The sequence below is a fragment of the Primulina eburnea genome, chromosome 2, assembly GCF_022965805.1.
Source record: "Primulina eburnea isolate SZY01 chromosome 2, ASM2296580v1, whole genome shotgun sequence".
NCBI classification, from domain to species: domain Eukaryota; kingdom Viridiplantae; phylum Streptophyta; class Magnoliopsida; order Lamiales; family Gesneriaceae; genus Primulina; species Primulina eburnea.
In genome coordinates this window covers 46372568-46389356 of record NC_133102.1, presented here as the reverse complement: position 1 = coordinate 46389356, position 16789 = coordinate 46372568, and the positions used below count along the sequence as shown (strand labels likewise).

General features: G+C 38.8%; 2 protein-coding genes across 2 annotated transcripts; both read left to right on the top strand.

Moving 5' to 3' along the window:
• The first annotated feature begins 11178 nt into the window (after window positions 1–11178).
• On the top strand, window positions 11179–11902 carry LOC140823766 (auxin-responsive protein SAUR24-like). The gene has a single exon (XM_073185263.1). It carries the CDS (start codon window positions 11241–11243, stop codon window positions 11718–11720), a length of 480 nt encoding a protein of 159 aa, XP_073041364.1. The 5' UTR covers window positions 11179–11240; the 3' UTR covers window positions 11721–11902.
• Window positions 11903–14151: 2249 nt separating this feature from the next.
• On the top strand, window positions 14152–16228 carry LOC140823765 (transcription initiation factor TFIID subunit 14b-like). Its single transcript, XM_073185262.1, has 6 exons — window positions 14152–14404; window positions 14562–14650; window positions 14783–15004; window positions 15161–15345; window positions 15426–15547; window positions 15945–16228. Exons 1-6 carry the CDS (start codon window positions 14303–14305, stop codon window positions 16026–16028), a joined length of 804 nt encoding a protein of 267 aa, XP_073041363.1. The 5' UTR covers window positions 14152–14302; the 3' UTR covers window positions 16029–16228.
• The last annotated feature ends 561 nt before the right edge of the window (window positions 16229–16789 follow it).

Genomic DNA, 16789 nt, shown 5'->3' with positions numbered 1-16789 from the left:
TATCATATATATGATAAAATTTTACATCTAAGAATGAGACAATATCTTATTACGAAACACCTGACAAATATCTAATCAGTATATACTGTACATTTTTTAGTACAAGTCAATATTTGAAATGTAAAACCAGGATAAACAGCATTTTCAACTTGCCCACTGTTAATGAGCGTATTATTCATCAAAAAAGTGAAAGTAGTTATGTACAGTATGCCCTATATATATACAATCTGGTAACTGTTTATTGGTCTGCAGCTCAATAGCTAATTATCATGTCATTGACTGAGTATTTAGTTGACTAGCACACTTCAGTTGGTGGACTTTGGTAGACTATGTAACATCCCCCCTCAAGCTCGGAGTAAATTCAACATGCCGAGCTTGGATAATAAGACATGATGCTGTTCAGAGCCAAGTGCTTTTGTCAATATATCCGCAGGTTGAGATTGAGTAGAAATGTGTGAAGTTGAAATAGTGTGATCCCTAATCTTCTCGCGGATGAAATGACAGTCAATATCGATATGTTTAGTGCGTTCATGATATAATGGGTTGGCGGCGATGTGAATAGCAGCTTGATTGTCACAATGAAGTAAAGTAGGAGTCTCGAAATGTAACCCCATATCAGTTAGAAGTCCACGCAGCCACACAACCTCACAAGTAGTGGAAGCCATTGATCGATATTCAGCTTCCGTCGAAGACCGAGATATCATGGTCTGTTTCTTGGATTTCCATGATATTGGTGAGTTGCCAAGTGTAACAAAATAACCAGAAATCGATTTACGACTCATGGGGCAGGAGTCCCAATCTGAATCACAATATGCATAGAGGTGAAAATCACACGAAGATGATAAGAATATACCCATGTGTGACACCCTGACCTCTTTTAAAATAAATACGCAGCGGAAATAAAATTTTCTCTTTAAAATATACGGAAGGAGTTTCAAAATACATTTCATCAAATATCTTTACAAAATAAATACATGATCATTTAAATGACATAACAAAAACAAAATATCATTCCTATGATCATGCCAAAATCCTCCTTCCAACGGTGTATGCATATGACCCCCGATCTACAGTCAACGTCCCGAGGCACCACTCTGATCTGCATCACATGAAAATAACTGAAATGAGAATAAATCTCAGCAAGTGGAACTCTTATATAACAATGAACAATAACTCTGTAAAACATCTCTTTGAAATCATAAATACCATCAACTCTGAACTGTAAACTCTGAATATCAATATTATAGCAATAGCATAAAAATATGATGGTATTTCTCTTTTGCTCTGGGGATTGATATCAATAGTATCTCTGCTCTGGGGTTGCTCGTATCCCAAATCGATATAAATACCGATAACTCTGAGGGATATAAGCCTCTGGGCGATGATCATCTAATATTGCATGCAATCTCTGACTATGTATTTATCAATCCGAAAACATTTAAATTCTTCTCTGGTTTTAACAATCACTTTGAACTCTATATATCTCTTTGTATTCCCTTTAATCAATAATGAGACATACAATGCCTCCAATACATATAACAATACATACTATGGATCAAATGAAAGGGAATAACACAATAAACTCTTTGAAACACATACATATAAAATCATGTGAGCAAAAGGAATGAATTTCCACTTACAAACCACAACAAACACCTCAACTTAGCTCTTGATCACCACCTACAACAAATAATCCACAAATAACACCAATATCAACTAAATATCCAAGATTACAAGCTAAATAATCCATAAATCCACATAAACAACCAACCTAAACAACTCTTAATTTACAACCTTAACAGAATCGCACCAAAAGCTTACCCAAGCTTCCTAGCACCAAGGAGAACGTCGAACTCAAGTCGCAAATCCAAACAAACGCCTGAATCGAAGATAGGAAAGGAAAGAAATGGCTGAAAACCCTTGAAATGGAGAGAATTTCGAAATGAAAAGAGGAAAGAATGAAGTCAAATCCATCAAAAAGGTACTATAAATCTCGACCATACCTCTACTGTTCATCACCGCGGGTGCGTCAACACAAAAGCCGCGGGTGCGCTGAGCTTTCGGCAGTCCACAAAAATCCTGAACCACAGACACCGCGGGTGCGGTACTGCAAGCACCGCGGGTGCGCTACACACCGCGGGTGCGGTCACTGCATCACCGCGGGTGCGGTGATGCTACGGCCCTCCAACACAAAAACTGGAACAGTCGACCGCGGGTGCACTCCTTGCACTACCGCGGGTGCACTAAGGTCACGGCCAAGATCACCTCCAATGCAACTAAAATCGATCCGAAACTCTGAAACGAACAACCAACATCAACTAACACTTCAAGACAATAAAACTAACAATACTATCGCCCAAAAATACAACTCTGAACATCTAATCAAATATCCCAAATAACAAACGAAACTTAAATCGTACCGTACACCGGGCTCGGCTATTACAATCTCCCCCCCTTAAGGGAATTTCGTCCGCGAAATTGACGTCACGGCACGAACAACTCAGGATACTTCTCTCTCATCTCATCCTCTGGTTCCCACGTAGCCTCCTCTAACAAATGGTTCCTCCAAAGAACTTTGACAATGCCGATCTCTTTGTTCCTCAGAACTCTAACTGTGCGATCCAAAATCTGAATCGGAATCTCTTGATATGTCAAACTCGGCGTCAAGTCCAATGGCTCATGGCGAAGAACATGGGAAGGATCTGTAACATACTTCCTGAGCATCGAGACGTGAAACACATTATGAACTCTGTCAAGATCTGGAGGTAGGGCTAATCTGTAGGCTCTGTCACCAACTCTGTCCAAAATCTCGAATGGACCAATAAATCTAGGACTCAACTTGCCCTTCTTGCCAAATCTCATCACACCCTTGAGAGGTGCTATCTTCAGAAACACGTGGTCGCCAATCTCGAACTGCAAAGGTCTGCGACGAACATCTGCATAGCTCTTCTGTCTGGACTGGGCAGTCTTCATCCTTTCTCTGATAACAGCAACAACATCAGCAGTCTGCTGGACCAACTCTGGTCCCAACATCTTCCTCTCACCAACCTCGTCCCAATACAAGGGAGACCTGCACTTCCTGCCATAAAGTGCCTCATACGGTGCCATGCCAATCGTCGCCTGGTAGCTATTATTATAAGTGAACTCAGCCAAAGGCAACAAAGAATCCCAGCTACCTGGAAAGTCTATAGTACACGCTCTGAGCATATCCTCAAGAATCTGAATGACTCTCTCTGACTGACCATCACTCTGAGGATGATAGGCTGTACTGAATGCTAATCGCGAACCCATAGCTCTGTGCAAACTCTTCCAAAACTCTGAAGTAAATCTGGGGTCACGATCAGACACGATCGACACAGGAACACCATGAAGTCTGACAATCTCTGCTATGTAGTCCTCGGCATACTGGTTCATCGAATACGTCGTCTTGACTGGAAGAAAGTGCGCTGACTTAGTCAATCTATCAACGATAACCCAAATAGAATTGAAACCTCTCCGCACTCTGGGAAGACCAGTCACGAAATCCATCGTAATATGCTCCCACTTCCACTGAGGAATCGGCAACGACAACAATGTCCCAGCAGGTCTCTGGTGCTCAATCTTCACCTGCTGACAAGTAAGGCACTGAGAAATGAACACGGCAACATCCTTCTTCATACCTGGCCACCAGTAGAGTCGACGAAGATCCTGATACATCTTCGTACTGCCTGGATGAATCGAATACGGCGCGGTATGAGCCTCTGTCAGAATATCTCTACGAATATCATCGCCAACAGGAACACAAATACGACCTCTGAAAGTCACCAAACCATCACCATTCAAGGCAAACTCTGAATTACCTCTAATCTCTGCTCTATCTCTCAACTCTGTCAACTGAACATCAGTCGACTGCTCTCTACGAATCCTGTCCGTCAATGAAGATCGAATAACTAACGCTGAAAGACGAGCAATGGTGCCTGGAATCACCAGATCAATATCCTCTCTCTGCAAATCCATCAGTAACGGTCTCTGAATCAAAGAACTCAATGAAACACTCGACTTGCGGCTTAAAGCATCAGCCACAACATTCGCCTTCCCTGGGTGATAACTGATAGTTACATCGTAATCCTTGACAAGCTCTAACCACCTCCTCTGCCGCATATTGAGCTCTTTCTGCGAGAACAGATACTTCAAACTCTTGTGGTCTGTGAAGATCTCACACTTTTCGCCATACAGATAATGTCTCCAAATCTTAAGGGCGAAAACCACAGCTGCTAGCTCCAAATCGTGCGTCGGATAATTCTTCTCATAATCCTTCAACTGGCGAGAAGCATAGGCAATGACCTTACCTCTCTGCATCAACACTGCACCGAGACCCTTCTTCGACGCATCGGTAAAGACCACAAAATCCTCTGAACCACTGGGCAATGCGAGAATAGGAGCTGACGTCAATCTATCCTTCAACTCCTGAAATGCGCTCTGGCAATCTATAGACCACTCGAACTTCACAGTCTTCCTTGTCAGATTGGACAATGGCAGGGCAATCTTGGAAAAATCCGAAATAAAACGACGATAATAACCCGCCAAACCAAGGAAACTGCGTACCTCTGAAACAGTCGTAGGAATAGGCCACTTCTGAATCGCCTCTATCTTCATCGGATCAACAGCAATGCCATCCCTCGAAACGACATGGCCTAGAAAAGAAATCTGATCCAGCCAAAACTCACACTTCTTCAACTTAGCAAACAACCTCCGCTCTCTCAGCAACTGGAGAACAACTCTGAGATGCTCTGAATGAAGCTCTCTGGTCTTGGAATAGATCAATATATCGTCGATAAAGACAATGACGAAGCTATCCAAATACGGCTTGAACACACGGTTCATCAGGTCCATGAAAACAGAAGGGGCATTGGTCAAACCAAAAGACATCACGAGAAACTCATAGTGACCATACCTGGTCCTGAAAGCCGTCTTAGGGATATCAGACTCCCTAACCTTCAACTGATAGTAGCCAGACCGAAGATCAATCTTCGAGAAAACAGTGGCACCCTGGAGTTGGTCAAATAGATCGTCAATCCGTGGCAACGGATACTTGTTCTTGATCGTCACTTTGTTGAGCTCTCTGTAATCGATACACAGACGCAAAGACCCGTCCTTCTTCTTAACAAATAGAACCGGAGCTCCCCAAGGCGAAGAACTCGGACGAATGAAACCCTTATCTAGAAGATCCTGCAACTGCGTCTTCAACTCTTTCATCTCGGTAGGAGCCATCCTATACGGAGCCTTAGAAATAGGAACCGTACCTGGAGCAAGATCAATAACAAACTCTACATCTCTATCCGGCGGCAAACCCGGAACATCATCCTCAAACACATCCGCAAACTCCCTCACCACATCAATATCATCAATATTCAACTTAATCAGTCTATCCATATCCACAACAGTTGCTAGAAAAACATCACAACCTCTACACAATAGCCTCTCAGCACCAAGACACGAAATAAAAGGAAGAACCAGCGAAGTACCTGAGCTGGCGAGAACTCCTCCCTGGCCATCATCTGCAAAAGTCACCGTCTTAGCAACGCAATCAATAACAGCACGATAGGTCGACAGCCAATCCATGCCAAGAATAACATCAAAGGCAACCATCGGGATCACAATCAAATCAGCAAAGACCTCTCGATCAACAAAACGAACGGGGCACGCATACACTATGGAAGTCGGGCACAAAACATCTCCCGAAGGCAAAACAACACTAAGCTGGAGGGGAATAACAGAAGGAACTATACCCAAAGATCTCAAAAACAATTCAGACATAAAAGAATGAGTAGCACCAGTATCAATCAAAGTAGTAGCTACTCTGCCTGAAATTAAAATGGAACTAGAGATTACAGAAGAATTACGATTAATACCTTCCTTAGTCATCGAAAAGATACGACCCTGCACCTTCTCCTGGCTAGCTCCCCTAGGACAATCTCTGGAAATATGGCCTGGCATGCCACAACGATAACAAGAACGAGTGCCAAATCTACACTCTCCACGATGAGGTCTGCCACACTTGGGACACAAAGATCTCTCAGAATCAGACGGAGCAACTGGCACTGACGGTGGCCTAGGACTCTGATCCACCTTGCCCTTCCCCTTGAATCGATCTCTGCCACGCTGACCTGAACTCTGGCCTCTTTGAACATTAGCCTGGTGCCTCGCCTGTCTCTCCCTGGCGATATCCTTCTCGTCCTGCTCTGCTAGCAACGCCTTGGACACAATCTCCTTGAAAGTCACAGCCTTGGACATATTGATATCACGCCTGATCTCCGCTCTAAGGCCTCGAATGAAGTGAGCACCTTTATCTTTATCACTGGTAGCAATGTACGGAGCAAAAAGGCAACCCTCCTCGAACCTGAGAATATACTCGTCCACATTCAAGCTCCCCTGACGAAGCTCCAAGAACTCTGTGACCTTCCTCGCTCGCAGTGCATCAGGAAAGTACTTGTCGTAGAAAAGCTCAGTAAACTCAGACCACTTCAAAGTAGAAACATCAATGCCAACCTTGGTCGCATTCCACCACAAACGTGCAGCTTTAACCAGCATAAAAACAGCACAACTGATACGGTCTCTGTCCTCATAGTGGAGATGATCAAAAATCGCCTCCAAAGCCTTGACCCACTCTACTGCAGCTAAAGGATCGGAGCTGCCTGGAAACTCGGGTGGATCCATCCTCTTAAACGCAGAAAAGATAGCATCAGAACCAACTGTTACTGGAGCAACCTGCCCCCTACCTTGGCCTCTGCCCTGGCCTGCTCCTTGCAGTCTAAGCAACTGCTGGATCTGCTCACTGTGAACCTTAGCCTGCTCCTTCAGTAACTTGCCGAACTCGTCGACAACTCTCGAGGACGAACTATCCTCCCCCTCTGACGCCTTACGCTTAGGAGGCATCCTCTACTCTACAATGCTCACAAGACACCAATCAATACATAACAATAGATAGATGCAAAGAAAACATACCCGGACAGTTGAAAGTAGACGAAGTCATATGCATTGGTCCGAAGAACACCGCTCTGATACCACTAAATGTGACACCCTGACCTCTTTTAAAATAAATACGCAGCGGAAATAAAATTTTCTCTTTAAAATATACGGAAGGAGTTTCAAAATACATTTCATCAAATATCTTTACAAAATAAATACATGATCATTTAAATGACATAACAAAAACAAAATATCATTCCTATGATCATGCCAAAATCCTCCTTCCAACGGTGTATGCATATGACCCCCGATCTACAGTCAACGTCCCGAGGCACCACTCTGATCTGCATCACATGAAAATAACTGAAATGAGAATAAATCTCAGCAAGTGGAACTCTTATATAACAATGAACAATAACTCTGTAAAACATCTCTTTGAAATCATAAATACCATCAACTCTGAACTGTAAACTCTGAATATCAATATTATAGCAATAGCATAAAAATATGATGGTATTTCTCTTTTGCTCTGGGGATTGATATCAATAGTATCTCTGCTCTGGGGTTGCTCGTATCCCAAATCGATATAAATACCGATAACTCTGAGGGATATAAGCCTCTGGGCGATGATCATCTAATATTGCATGCAATCTCTGACTATGTATTTATCAATCCGAAAACATTTAAATTCTTCTCTGGTTTTAACAATCACTTTGAACTCTATATATCTCTTTGTATTCCCTTTAATCAATAATGAGACATACAATGCCTCCAATACATATAACAATACATACTATGGATCAAATGAAAGGGAATAACACAATAAACTCTTTGAAACACATACATATAAAATCATGTGAGCAAAAGGAATGAATTTCCACTTACAAACCACAACAAACACCTCAACTTAGCTCTTGATCACCACCTACAACAAATAATCCACAAATAACACCAATATCAACTAAATATCCAAGATTACAAGCTAAATAATCCATAAATCCACATAAACAACCAACCTAAACAACTCTTAATTTACAACCTTAACAGAATCGCACCAAAAGCTTACCCAAGCTTCCTAGCACCAAGGAGAACGTCGAACTCAAGTCGCAAATCCAAACAAACGCCTGAATCGAAGATAGGAAAGGAAAGAAATGGCTGAAAACCCTTGAAATGGAGAGAATTTCGAAATGAAAAGAGGAAAGAATGAAGTCAAATCCATCAAAAAGGTACTATAAATCTCGACCATACCTCTACTGTTCATCACCGCGGGTGCGTCAACACAAAAGCCGCGGGTGCGCTGAGCTTTCGGCAGTCCACAAAAATCCTGAACCACAGACACCGCGGGTGCGGTACTGCAAGCACCGCGGGTGCGCTACACACCGCGGGTGCGGTCACTGCATCACCGCGGGTGCGGTGATGCTACGGCCCTCCAACACAAAAACTGGAACAGTCGACCGCGGGTGCACTCCTTGCACTACCGCGGGTGCACTAAGGTCACGGCCAAGATCACCTCCAATGCAACTAAAATCGATCCGAAACTCTGAAACGAACAACCAACATCAACTAACACTTCAAGACAATAAAACTAACAATACTATCGCCCAAAAATACAACTCTGAACATCTAATCAAATATCCCAAATAACAAACGAAACTTAAATCGTACCGTACACCGGGCTCGGCTATTACACCATGCCTGGTGAACCTTTGAGATAGCTAACAATCCTTTCAGCCGCACGCAAATGAGAAAGCTTAGGTGACTGCATGAATTGACTAAGGTACGTAATGTACTGCAAAATAGATGTCTGGACGAGTAATTGTAAGGTAAATGAGACGTCCGATAAGCCGTTGATACACGGTGGGATCAGAAAGAATTGAGTCAGGGACAGTAGAGGTGCATGTTAAACCCGAGCTTTTATCGAATTCAGGTGTGGTTAACTTGAGGTGGTGTTCCAGGGGAGTAGAGTGAGGCTTGCAACTAGCCATGCCAACCTCAGAAATCAACTCAAGTGCATATTTGCGCTGGTTTAAACAGATCCCATGTTTCGACCGAGCCACCTCAAGACCCAAGAAATACTTGAGAGTGCCCAAATCTTTAATTGCAAAGTGAGAATGAAGATAAGTCTTCAAGGTATCTATAGAAGCAGAATCATTCCCTGAGATAACGATGTCATCGACATAAACCAATAAAATGGTAATGAGTGCATCTTGCCGCTTAATAAATAGTGAATGATCATGAACTGATTGGACGAAACCATGCTGAATCATCACAGAACAGAATTTGGAATTCCATTGGCGTGAAGGTTGTTTCAAACCGTATAAGGATTTCAGGAGTTTGCAAGCATGATTCTTTCTCTTAGGTTGCTCAAAACCTTGAGGAATAGACATGTAGATGTCTTCGGTAAGATCTCCTTGTAAAAAGGCGTTGGTTACATCCATTTGGAATAAAGGCCAATGTTTTGCAGCAGCAATGGCAAGAAGGCAGCGGACAGAGACGATTTTGGCAACCGGAGAAAATGTATCATGATAATCGATTCCAAGTTGTTGAGTATAGCCCTTGGCAAGAAGCCGAGCTTTGAATTTGTTTATGCTACCATCGGCATTGTATTTGATTTTGTAAATCCAACGACAACCAACTGTTTTCTTGCCCGGAGGGAGTGGTACAATTTCCCATGTTTTGTTAGCTTCAAGAGCTTCAATCTCAACTTCCATGCCTTTCTGCCGCAGGATCAGTAAACCTCCCAAATGGTAATTCTATTCCTATCATTTCTACTGGCTCCATTCAACTATCTTCATCTTGTGCCTTAACCAAAGTGCTTCATGTCCCTACCTTCAAATTCAACCTACTGTCTATTTCCCAATTCACCAAAGACAACCAATGTTGTGTACATTGGACACTTAGCTTCTAGGTAATTAAAGATCCCGTCAAGACCAAATGCAAAGCATTCCCCGATTGGCCCTGCTCTTGCTTGTCCTACGTGACCAAAGCAACTTCGAGCAAATACGGCAGGAAACGTTATAATTTATGCCAAACTCTGATCTAATCAGTACGTTCTTCTAGTGGGGTATGCCAGTGCTTCGGTATCCCTATTCGCTTCACAAAATTATTTAACTCAAATAGTTTCGATTACACTGTTTTATTTGCTTCTAAGCTCCCTGAAAGATATTGGTAAATAGCGGAAACAGGCCTATTACAGCTGATATGTTAATTAAGAATCTCTGAATTGAATTAGTCAAACACCAGATAAATTCCTTGTTGTCTACTACTTTCCATGTGATTCCTCATGTGATATGCTTCTCAAAATCTCACCAGACACCACGCGTAAACTTGATGATCACCATCCCATCAAGATTCTAAAGAGGGCGCATTTGGTTGTTTATGTTAAAGAGTATAGTGAGAAGAATCGCTTTGTAATTATTCCAATTTTACACTTGAATCATCTTCATTTCAAGATCTACAATGTTAAGTGGAACAAGAACTTTATTCATTCACGCAGCTATACAGCATGCCGCAAAATAACCATGTATTAGATAGATTATGACGAATAATTTTATCGTAATTTTATCAGTACACAGACTTGTACCATCACCTGCACAATGCACTCCACGGTACATAAGTTATACTAGCATATTCCTTGAATACGTTTGTTTATCTTTATTATGCCGAAAACTCTGTATTGTTCGAACTGCATGTCACCCTTATATTGGGATGAATTCGGGATTCAGTTGATGAAAGGACTTGAAGAGGAAAGGACAATGCTGGTTATTTATTCGTCATTTATTTTGAATATTGGCCTGTACCTAAAATGTTTCAGATTATTAAAATTAAGAGCTGTTATTTAAGTATAAACCCTGTAACAGAATTTAACTGGAAATCCATTAATGCAAAGGATGACTTAGATGGTCCCAGTCTCTTTCAAACGAGGGACAAAGGAAATTCAGACATGACATGGTTTCTTTTTCCTAGATATTATCAAGAACTTAGGCTTCCATATTTGCAAGGAGCAGCAGATGGCCCAACAATAATCATACCTAACAGTATAAATACGACTCATAACTAGTCTAAGGCTGTTTATGGCGGAAAGAGGACTCTTACCGACATGTTAGGATGCCAACAGACCCACGGTTAGGAATCTCCGTGGAAATCACAAAAAATCAATGATATGACAACATAATGGCCCTCTGAGCCATATGCTATGTTATCTTGAGTATGATGTTTTAACGAAGATCATACATGAGTTTTCCTCGTTTCAACCTGTCACCGATTTTTAAAGATATTTTATGTGATTCCTCATGTGTTATGTTCCTCAAAATTCGCCAGACACCATACCTCAACTCTCCTCTTCACCACTAGGTCAAGATTCCTATATATACTTCACCTGTATGGCCTTATACAACAAGACTCTTAAGTGTTCACGAAACTATTCAGCTTTCTACCAAGGCCTACAGTCTCCTCCTCTGTTCTTCATCAATTCATACTTCAAAACAATGATGGCCATTCGTCAAATTCTGAGACGATCTTCATTCAAAGCCAAAGGATCAACTTCAACGGGAACTGATGTTCCAAAGGGTCATTTTGTCGTTTACGTAGGGGAGAGTACCACAAAGAAGAGATTCATTGTTCCAATATCATACTTGAATGAACCTTTGTTTCAAGATTTACTAAGTCGAGCTGAAGAAGAATTCGGGTTCAATCATCCAACTGGTGGCATCACCATCCCATGCAATGAGGATCAATTCACCAATCTCACCTCATCCTTGGCCAGATCATGATATGAGTGGTCAACAAATAAAATACTGAAACTTCATATACTAGACAGATTCTAGGAAATACTGTGTTTTTTTATCTTTTTCCTTTCAATACATAAGTGTAGTTAGTCTTGTCAAGATTGTAAATCAACGAAACTATATTACAGTTTCATAAAATGTTGTTGAACATACACAGACTTCATATTTTTCACTTGGCTACTTCGTTGACTCCAGACAGTTTTCAAACGTTTTCACCTTAACCATTTTTCTTTAATATCAGCAAGTTTTACAACCAAAAATATTAGATTCAAGTAGTTCAGAACATCAACATAGTTGGAACAATCTTCTGTTCAATTACCTGCACGAACGCCTTACAGTGACTTAGTCCTATTACTTTTCGGAAATCATAATCTAAAGCATCCATTGAATTTTAAATTTACCTATTTAATTTCCCATAAAATTCTTTAAAGTTTCATAGCATCTGGACTGGAACCTTCTTGACACACCTAGGCTCACAGGTTAGTGGCAATACTCAATACAATAAGCTTTATTAGTAAATAGTTCGCATTTATCCATATCTCGAAAAATTATTAATTTCAACCTCTACAAAGCCCATTATGTTTGTTTATGAATTTTTTTCAAACGTTTCATCCAAACCAAGAAGGGCACTGCATAATTCAAGAAATGTGAGTTTTGAATGCCAGAAAACTACAGATGTCTTTCAAGTTTTGCCCAATGTCATCACATAAGTTTTTGTGCAGACCTTTTTTCCCCATAGACATCAGACAAATTGTAAGCATCATTCTTCTAACCAATGTGTTATTTTTTGATCGAGCATTCAGAGAAAATAACACCTTACAACCCTGTTCTTCGATAAACAGAATCTTTCGAGGTCCCTAATGTTAGCTGGTCCATAGTTTCACCGAGAGCTAAATGCCGGGATTTTTCATTCGATGGATGATCGAGCGCCATTCAGAGGGACAGTGGCAATTGAGACATGACATGGTTTCTGTTTCCAAGTCGTTATCAAGAATCTCGGCTTGCATAATTGTTGAATGATGGACGACCCTACCAATTACAACACCAAACAGCAGAAATAAACATCAATAAATCTCTCATTTTTATGTCAGGACCCCAACAGACCATAGCATCTGAATCCTCTGCACCATACGCCGTATTATCTTGCATACAGTGTAGTACCAAAAAATCATAGACCGGCTTTTCTTGTTTTTTATCTGCTGTCGATTATCTACCGCATTCCATGTGGTTCCTCATGTGCTATGTTCCTTAAAATTCACCACCTCAATCAAGATCTGTAACTAATATGGTATTAACATGTTCACCTCTATACATATATACACCTATAAGGCCTCATCCAACAAGTCTTTAACAGATTAACCTTTAAAATTCTTACATGTATATGTGTATATATGTAGATTTGTTTGTATATTTGTAAATTTTTAGAAATTTATAATCTTATTAATTTATAACATTGTGTTTGAATTGATAATATTTATTATGTGAAAATAATATTATTTATAATTGAGTGAATATAATAGTTTACAGATGAATTGAAATGCTATTTTTTTAAAAAAATATCAATTTTTAGTCAAAAATTAATAAAAAACTTTGATTTTATTTATTATAAAATTACTATTATTTTCAATCCTACGAGTCAATAAAATTTTATGATTTTGTTATATATAGTGTAATAATTTTATTAATAAATAATAGTTCTAATTTTATAATTTTTTTAGAATTTCAAAATTAGAATTATTAAAATAAAAAATATATAATATAATTTTTAAACAACAAATGAAACAAATTATTTTATCAATTATATCATAAATTATTTTATGAATTATAGCTTAAAATCTTAATTTTTATTCTATATTTTGTATCATGTTTGTTGCGAGACAATTCAACTATTACAAATTAAGTGACATTATATTTTTGAATAATCTATTATTATTATTATTATTGAATATTATATCCATTTTTCTTGATCATAATTAAAAATCACAAAATCAATTCTAGAATTCAAATTTTTAATGATATTAAAATAAATAATTATTAAATGAACAATCAATCCAAACTGAAAAAGCTGAAAAGGAAAAAATAAAATATATATAGAGATATATTTTGAAAATGGTAGAAAGTGATAGAGATAGAAGAGAAGATAAATAATGTGAAGTGAGATAAAAATTAAAAAATAAAAAAACTTGTGTATGAGTTAAAAGTTTTAACTATCTATCCATATCTTTATATTAAACTAAAGATAATTTTTGATAATTTATTTATATGTTAATGAATATTAAAAGTTTATTAAAAATTTGTATATTTAAATTTTTATAGAGTTTTTATTTATTATAAATTATTCAACAATCTTAATAACACTTTTACTTTTAAATATTTAAATTATTTCCCAATAAGCAAAAGACACGTACCTATACAGGGTAATGTCTTCTCCATTGCGCTCACTGGTCACTAGAAAATTTGATTGTAGGTCTTCCCGCAGGGGCTATTGATACCCCCCGCTATGATCCAATTGAAACCCTAGTTACATTTCGAGTTTCGGATAATTTAACGATTGACTGTTTGTCGTAATGTCTCAGAGCCAAGGTGCAGATCAGCCGGATATAACTGACCCGCTTCTAAAATCGCAGAGCTCAAAAATGGCTAAATCATCGGAAGACTGTGAGAAAAAAGTAAGATATTTGCTTTAACTTGCGATTATTATGTTGTTAGGAATTGGTGCAATGTTTGAAAGAAAATCTTTTTGACTTTACCAAAAGACCTTTTTTGTATGATTAATGAATTTTGCTAATTTTAAAATACTTTGTGTGGTTGTTGCGAACCGTATAGAGCTTGGTTAAGAAGCTTAAAGATTCAGAAATCTGTCTTCCCATTGTTTATGGTAACATTGCGGTTTGGCTTGGCAAGAAGGCGACCGAGTGAGTATTAATTTGTTTTCTTTCACTCGTTTTTAAAAATAATTTGTTAGATCATAGTAGTGCGGGTGTTCAAAGTGTTTGATATAATTGTCGAGTAGTTTTCCATTTATCGCTCTTCTGTTGCTTGATCAGGCACCAATCACATAAATGGACAATATATGTTCGTGGGGCGACCAATGAGGATCTGGGAGTGGTGGTAAAGCGTGTGGTATTCCAATTGCATTCGAGCTTTAATAATCCCACAAGGATTATTGAGAATCCTCCTTTTGAGTTATCCGAGTCTGGATGGGGTGAATTCGAAATTGCCATGACCCTTTTCTTCTACAGTGATGTCAGTGAGAAACCGTTGCACTTGTGAGCCACTCAACTTGTTATAATTTTATCTTCTGTGTATGTGTAAAGTTGAGGTTGTGTTGGTTTCAAAAAGTAACTTGTATAGAACAATCTAGGAATAAAGACAACAGTCGTGCAGTTTTACAAAAATGGAGGTGTCGTATCTTGTTTGTGTAGGTTTCACCATTTGAAGTTGTATCCAGAGGATGAGTCTGGCCCCCTGTCCATTAAGAAGCCTGTTGTTGTGGAAGCCTATGATGAAATTGTTTTCTCAGAGCCTACAGAGGCGTTCTTTGTTCGGGCGCAAAATCATCCTGCACTTGTTGTGCCTAGACTGCCTGTTGACTTTACAATGCCTTCTGGTCTCTTTTTCTTAATTGAATTTACTGTTTTGGTTATTCATAACACATTGGAGTGATATTGATTCATCTGGTCTTTATAGTGCCTATGGAGGAACACGGCGATGGGAAGAGAGGTGACACCAAAGATCATCCCCTGAACCAATGGTTTACCAATTTCTCTGAGGCTGATGAGCTATTAAAACTCGCTGCAGCTCGCCAGCAGGTAAGTAATGATATGAGATTGTACAAAATCAAACATTCTGAGCTTGAAATGCTTCAAGATTGAGAGAGGAATATTGCTCTTCCCACTGCACAGAAGATTAAAAGAAGTAAAGAAAGAACTGTGAAAAACCAGAGTTTCGATGATAATAATCTTATAAAATGTAGATGTAAATTGTTAGGAGACAGAGTTTGAACTGCCAGTGACTTGCTTGTTCTGTTTTTTGATTCCCCTATGTGCTGGATTTGATGAACTTGCGATGTGTTTCGAACTTGTTTGCTGCTATATTAGCCCAATCTTTATAAAGTGGAATGGAAGTTCGTGATGGTACGCTCTTTGTTTTAATATCTTCTTTCATCTTATGCTCGTTACTGTTGCTTGGCTATCTGAACACATATAGGTGCAAGCACACATTGCAAGGCTGAGAAGGCAGATGAATTTGATAGATGGACAGCAACAACACTTGAAAGCATCTGACCTGTGAGTTTTATTTGCATCCCACCGTATGAGCGTCGTCATTGAAGATAAGCAAAGTTTTCATAAAACCAAAAAAAAAATTTGCATACCATGTTCTGTATCTGTGTTTGTTCCATTTTCTGATTTTTTTGGCACAAAACAACATTGGATTTACATATGAAGGAAAATGCTAAAAAGATGCCTCATTTATTATTTCATCTTCTCAAATTCTCCGTGTTACTTGTAACTAGGGAGGTAATCGAGTAGAGGCCGAGCCGAACTCTGGAATGTTTGAGCTTGGTTCGTTTATAATTGAGCCGAGCTCGAGCTTTATTTAACGAATATATGCATGGCTCACGAGCTTATTCAAGCCTTTATCGAGCCTAAAAAAGCTTATTAAATATGAATTATACATTTAAATTTTCATTAAATTAATTAAAAAGTAAATTATATATTTAAAGAAAAATATATTATTCTTATTAAAATTTGTAAATTTATTATAATAAATAAATTTAATAGATTTTTCTATATATTTCATAAATAATATGCAAAATTAATAAATCAAATATCAAAACTATTATTTTTTCATCTAAAAGATTACTCATGAACGAATACTGTACAGTTTGAGTTTGGTTTGTTTATCTTAACGAGCTTCATTAAACGAGTTCAAACGAGCTTTTATCGAATCAAGCTTCGAATAACTCACAAACGGTTTGGTTTGTTTACATCCCTACTTGTAACGTTGCTGGAATTTCTTTTTATTATAAAAATTTATAATGCCAATCTTTA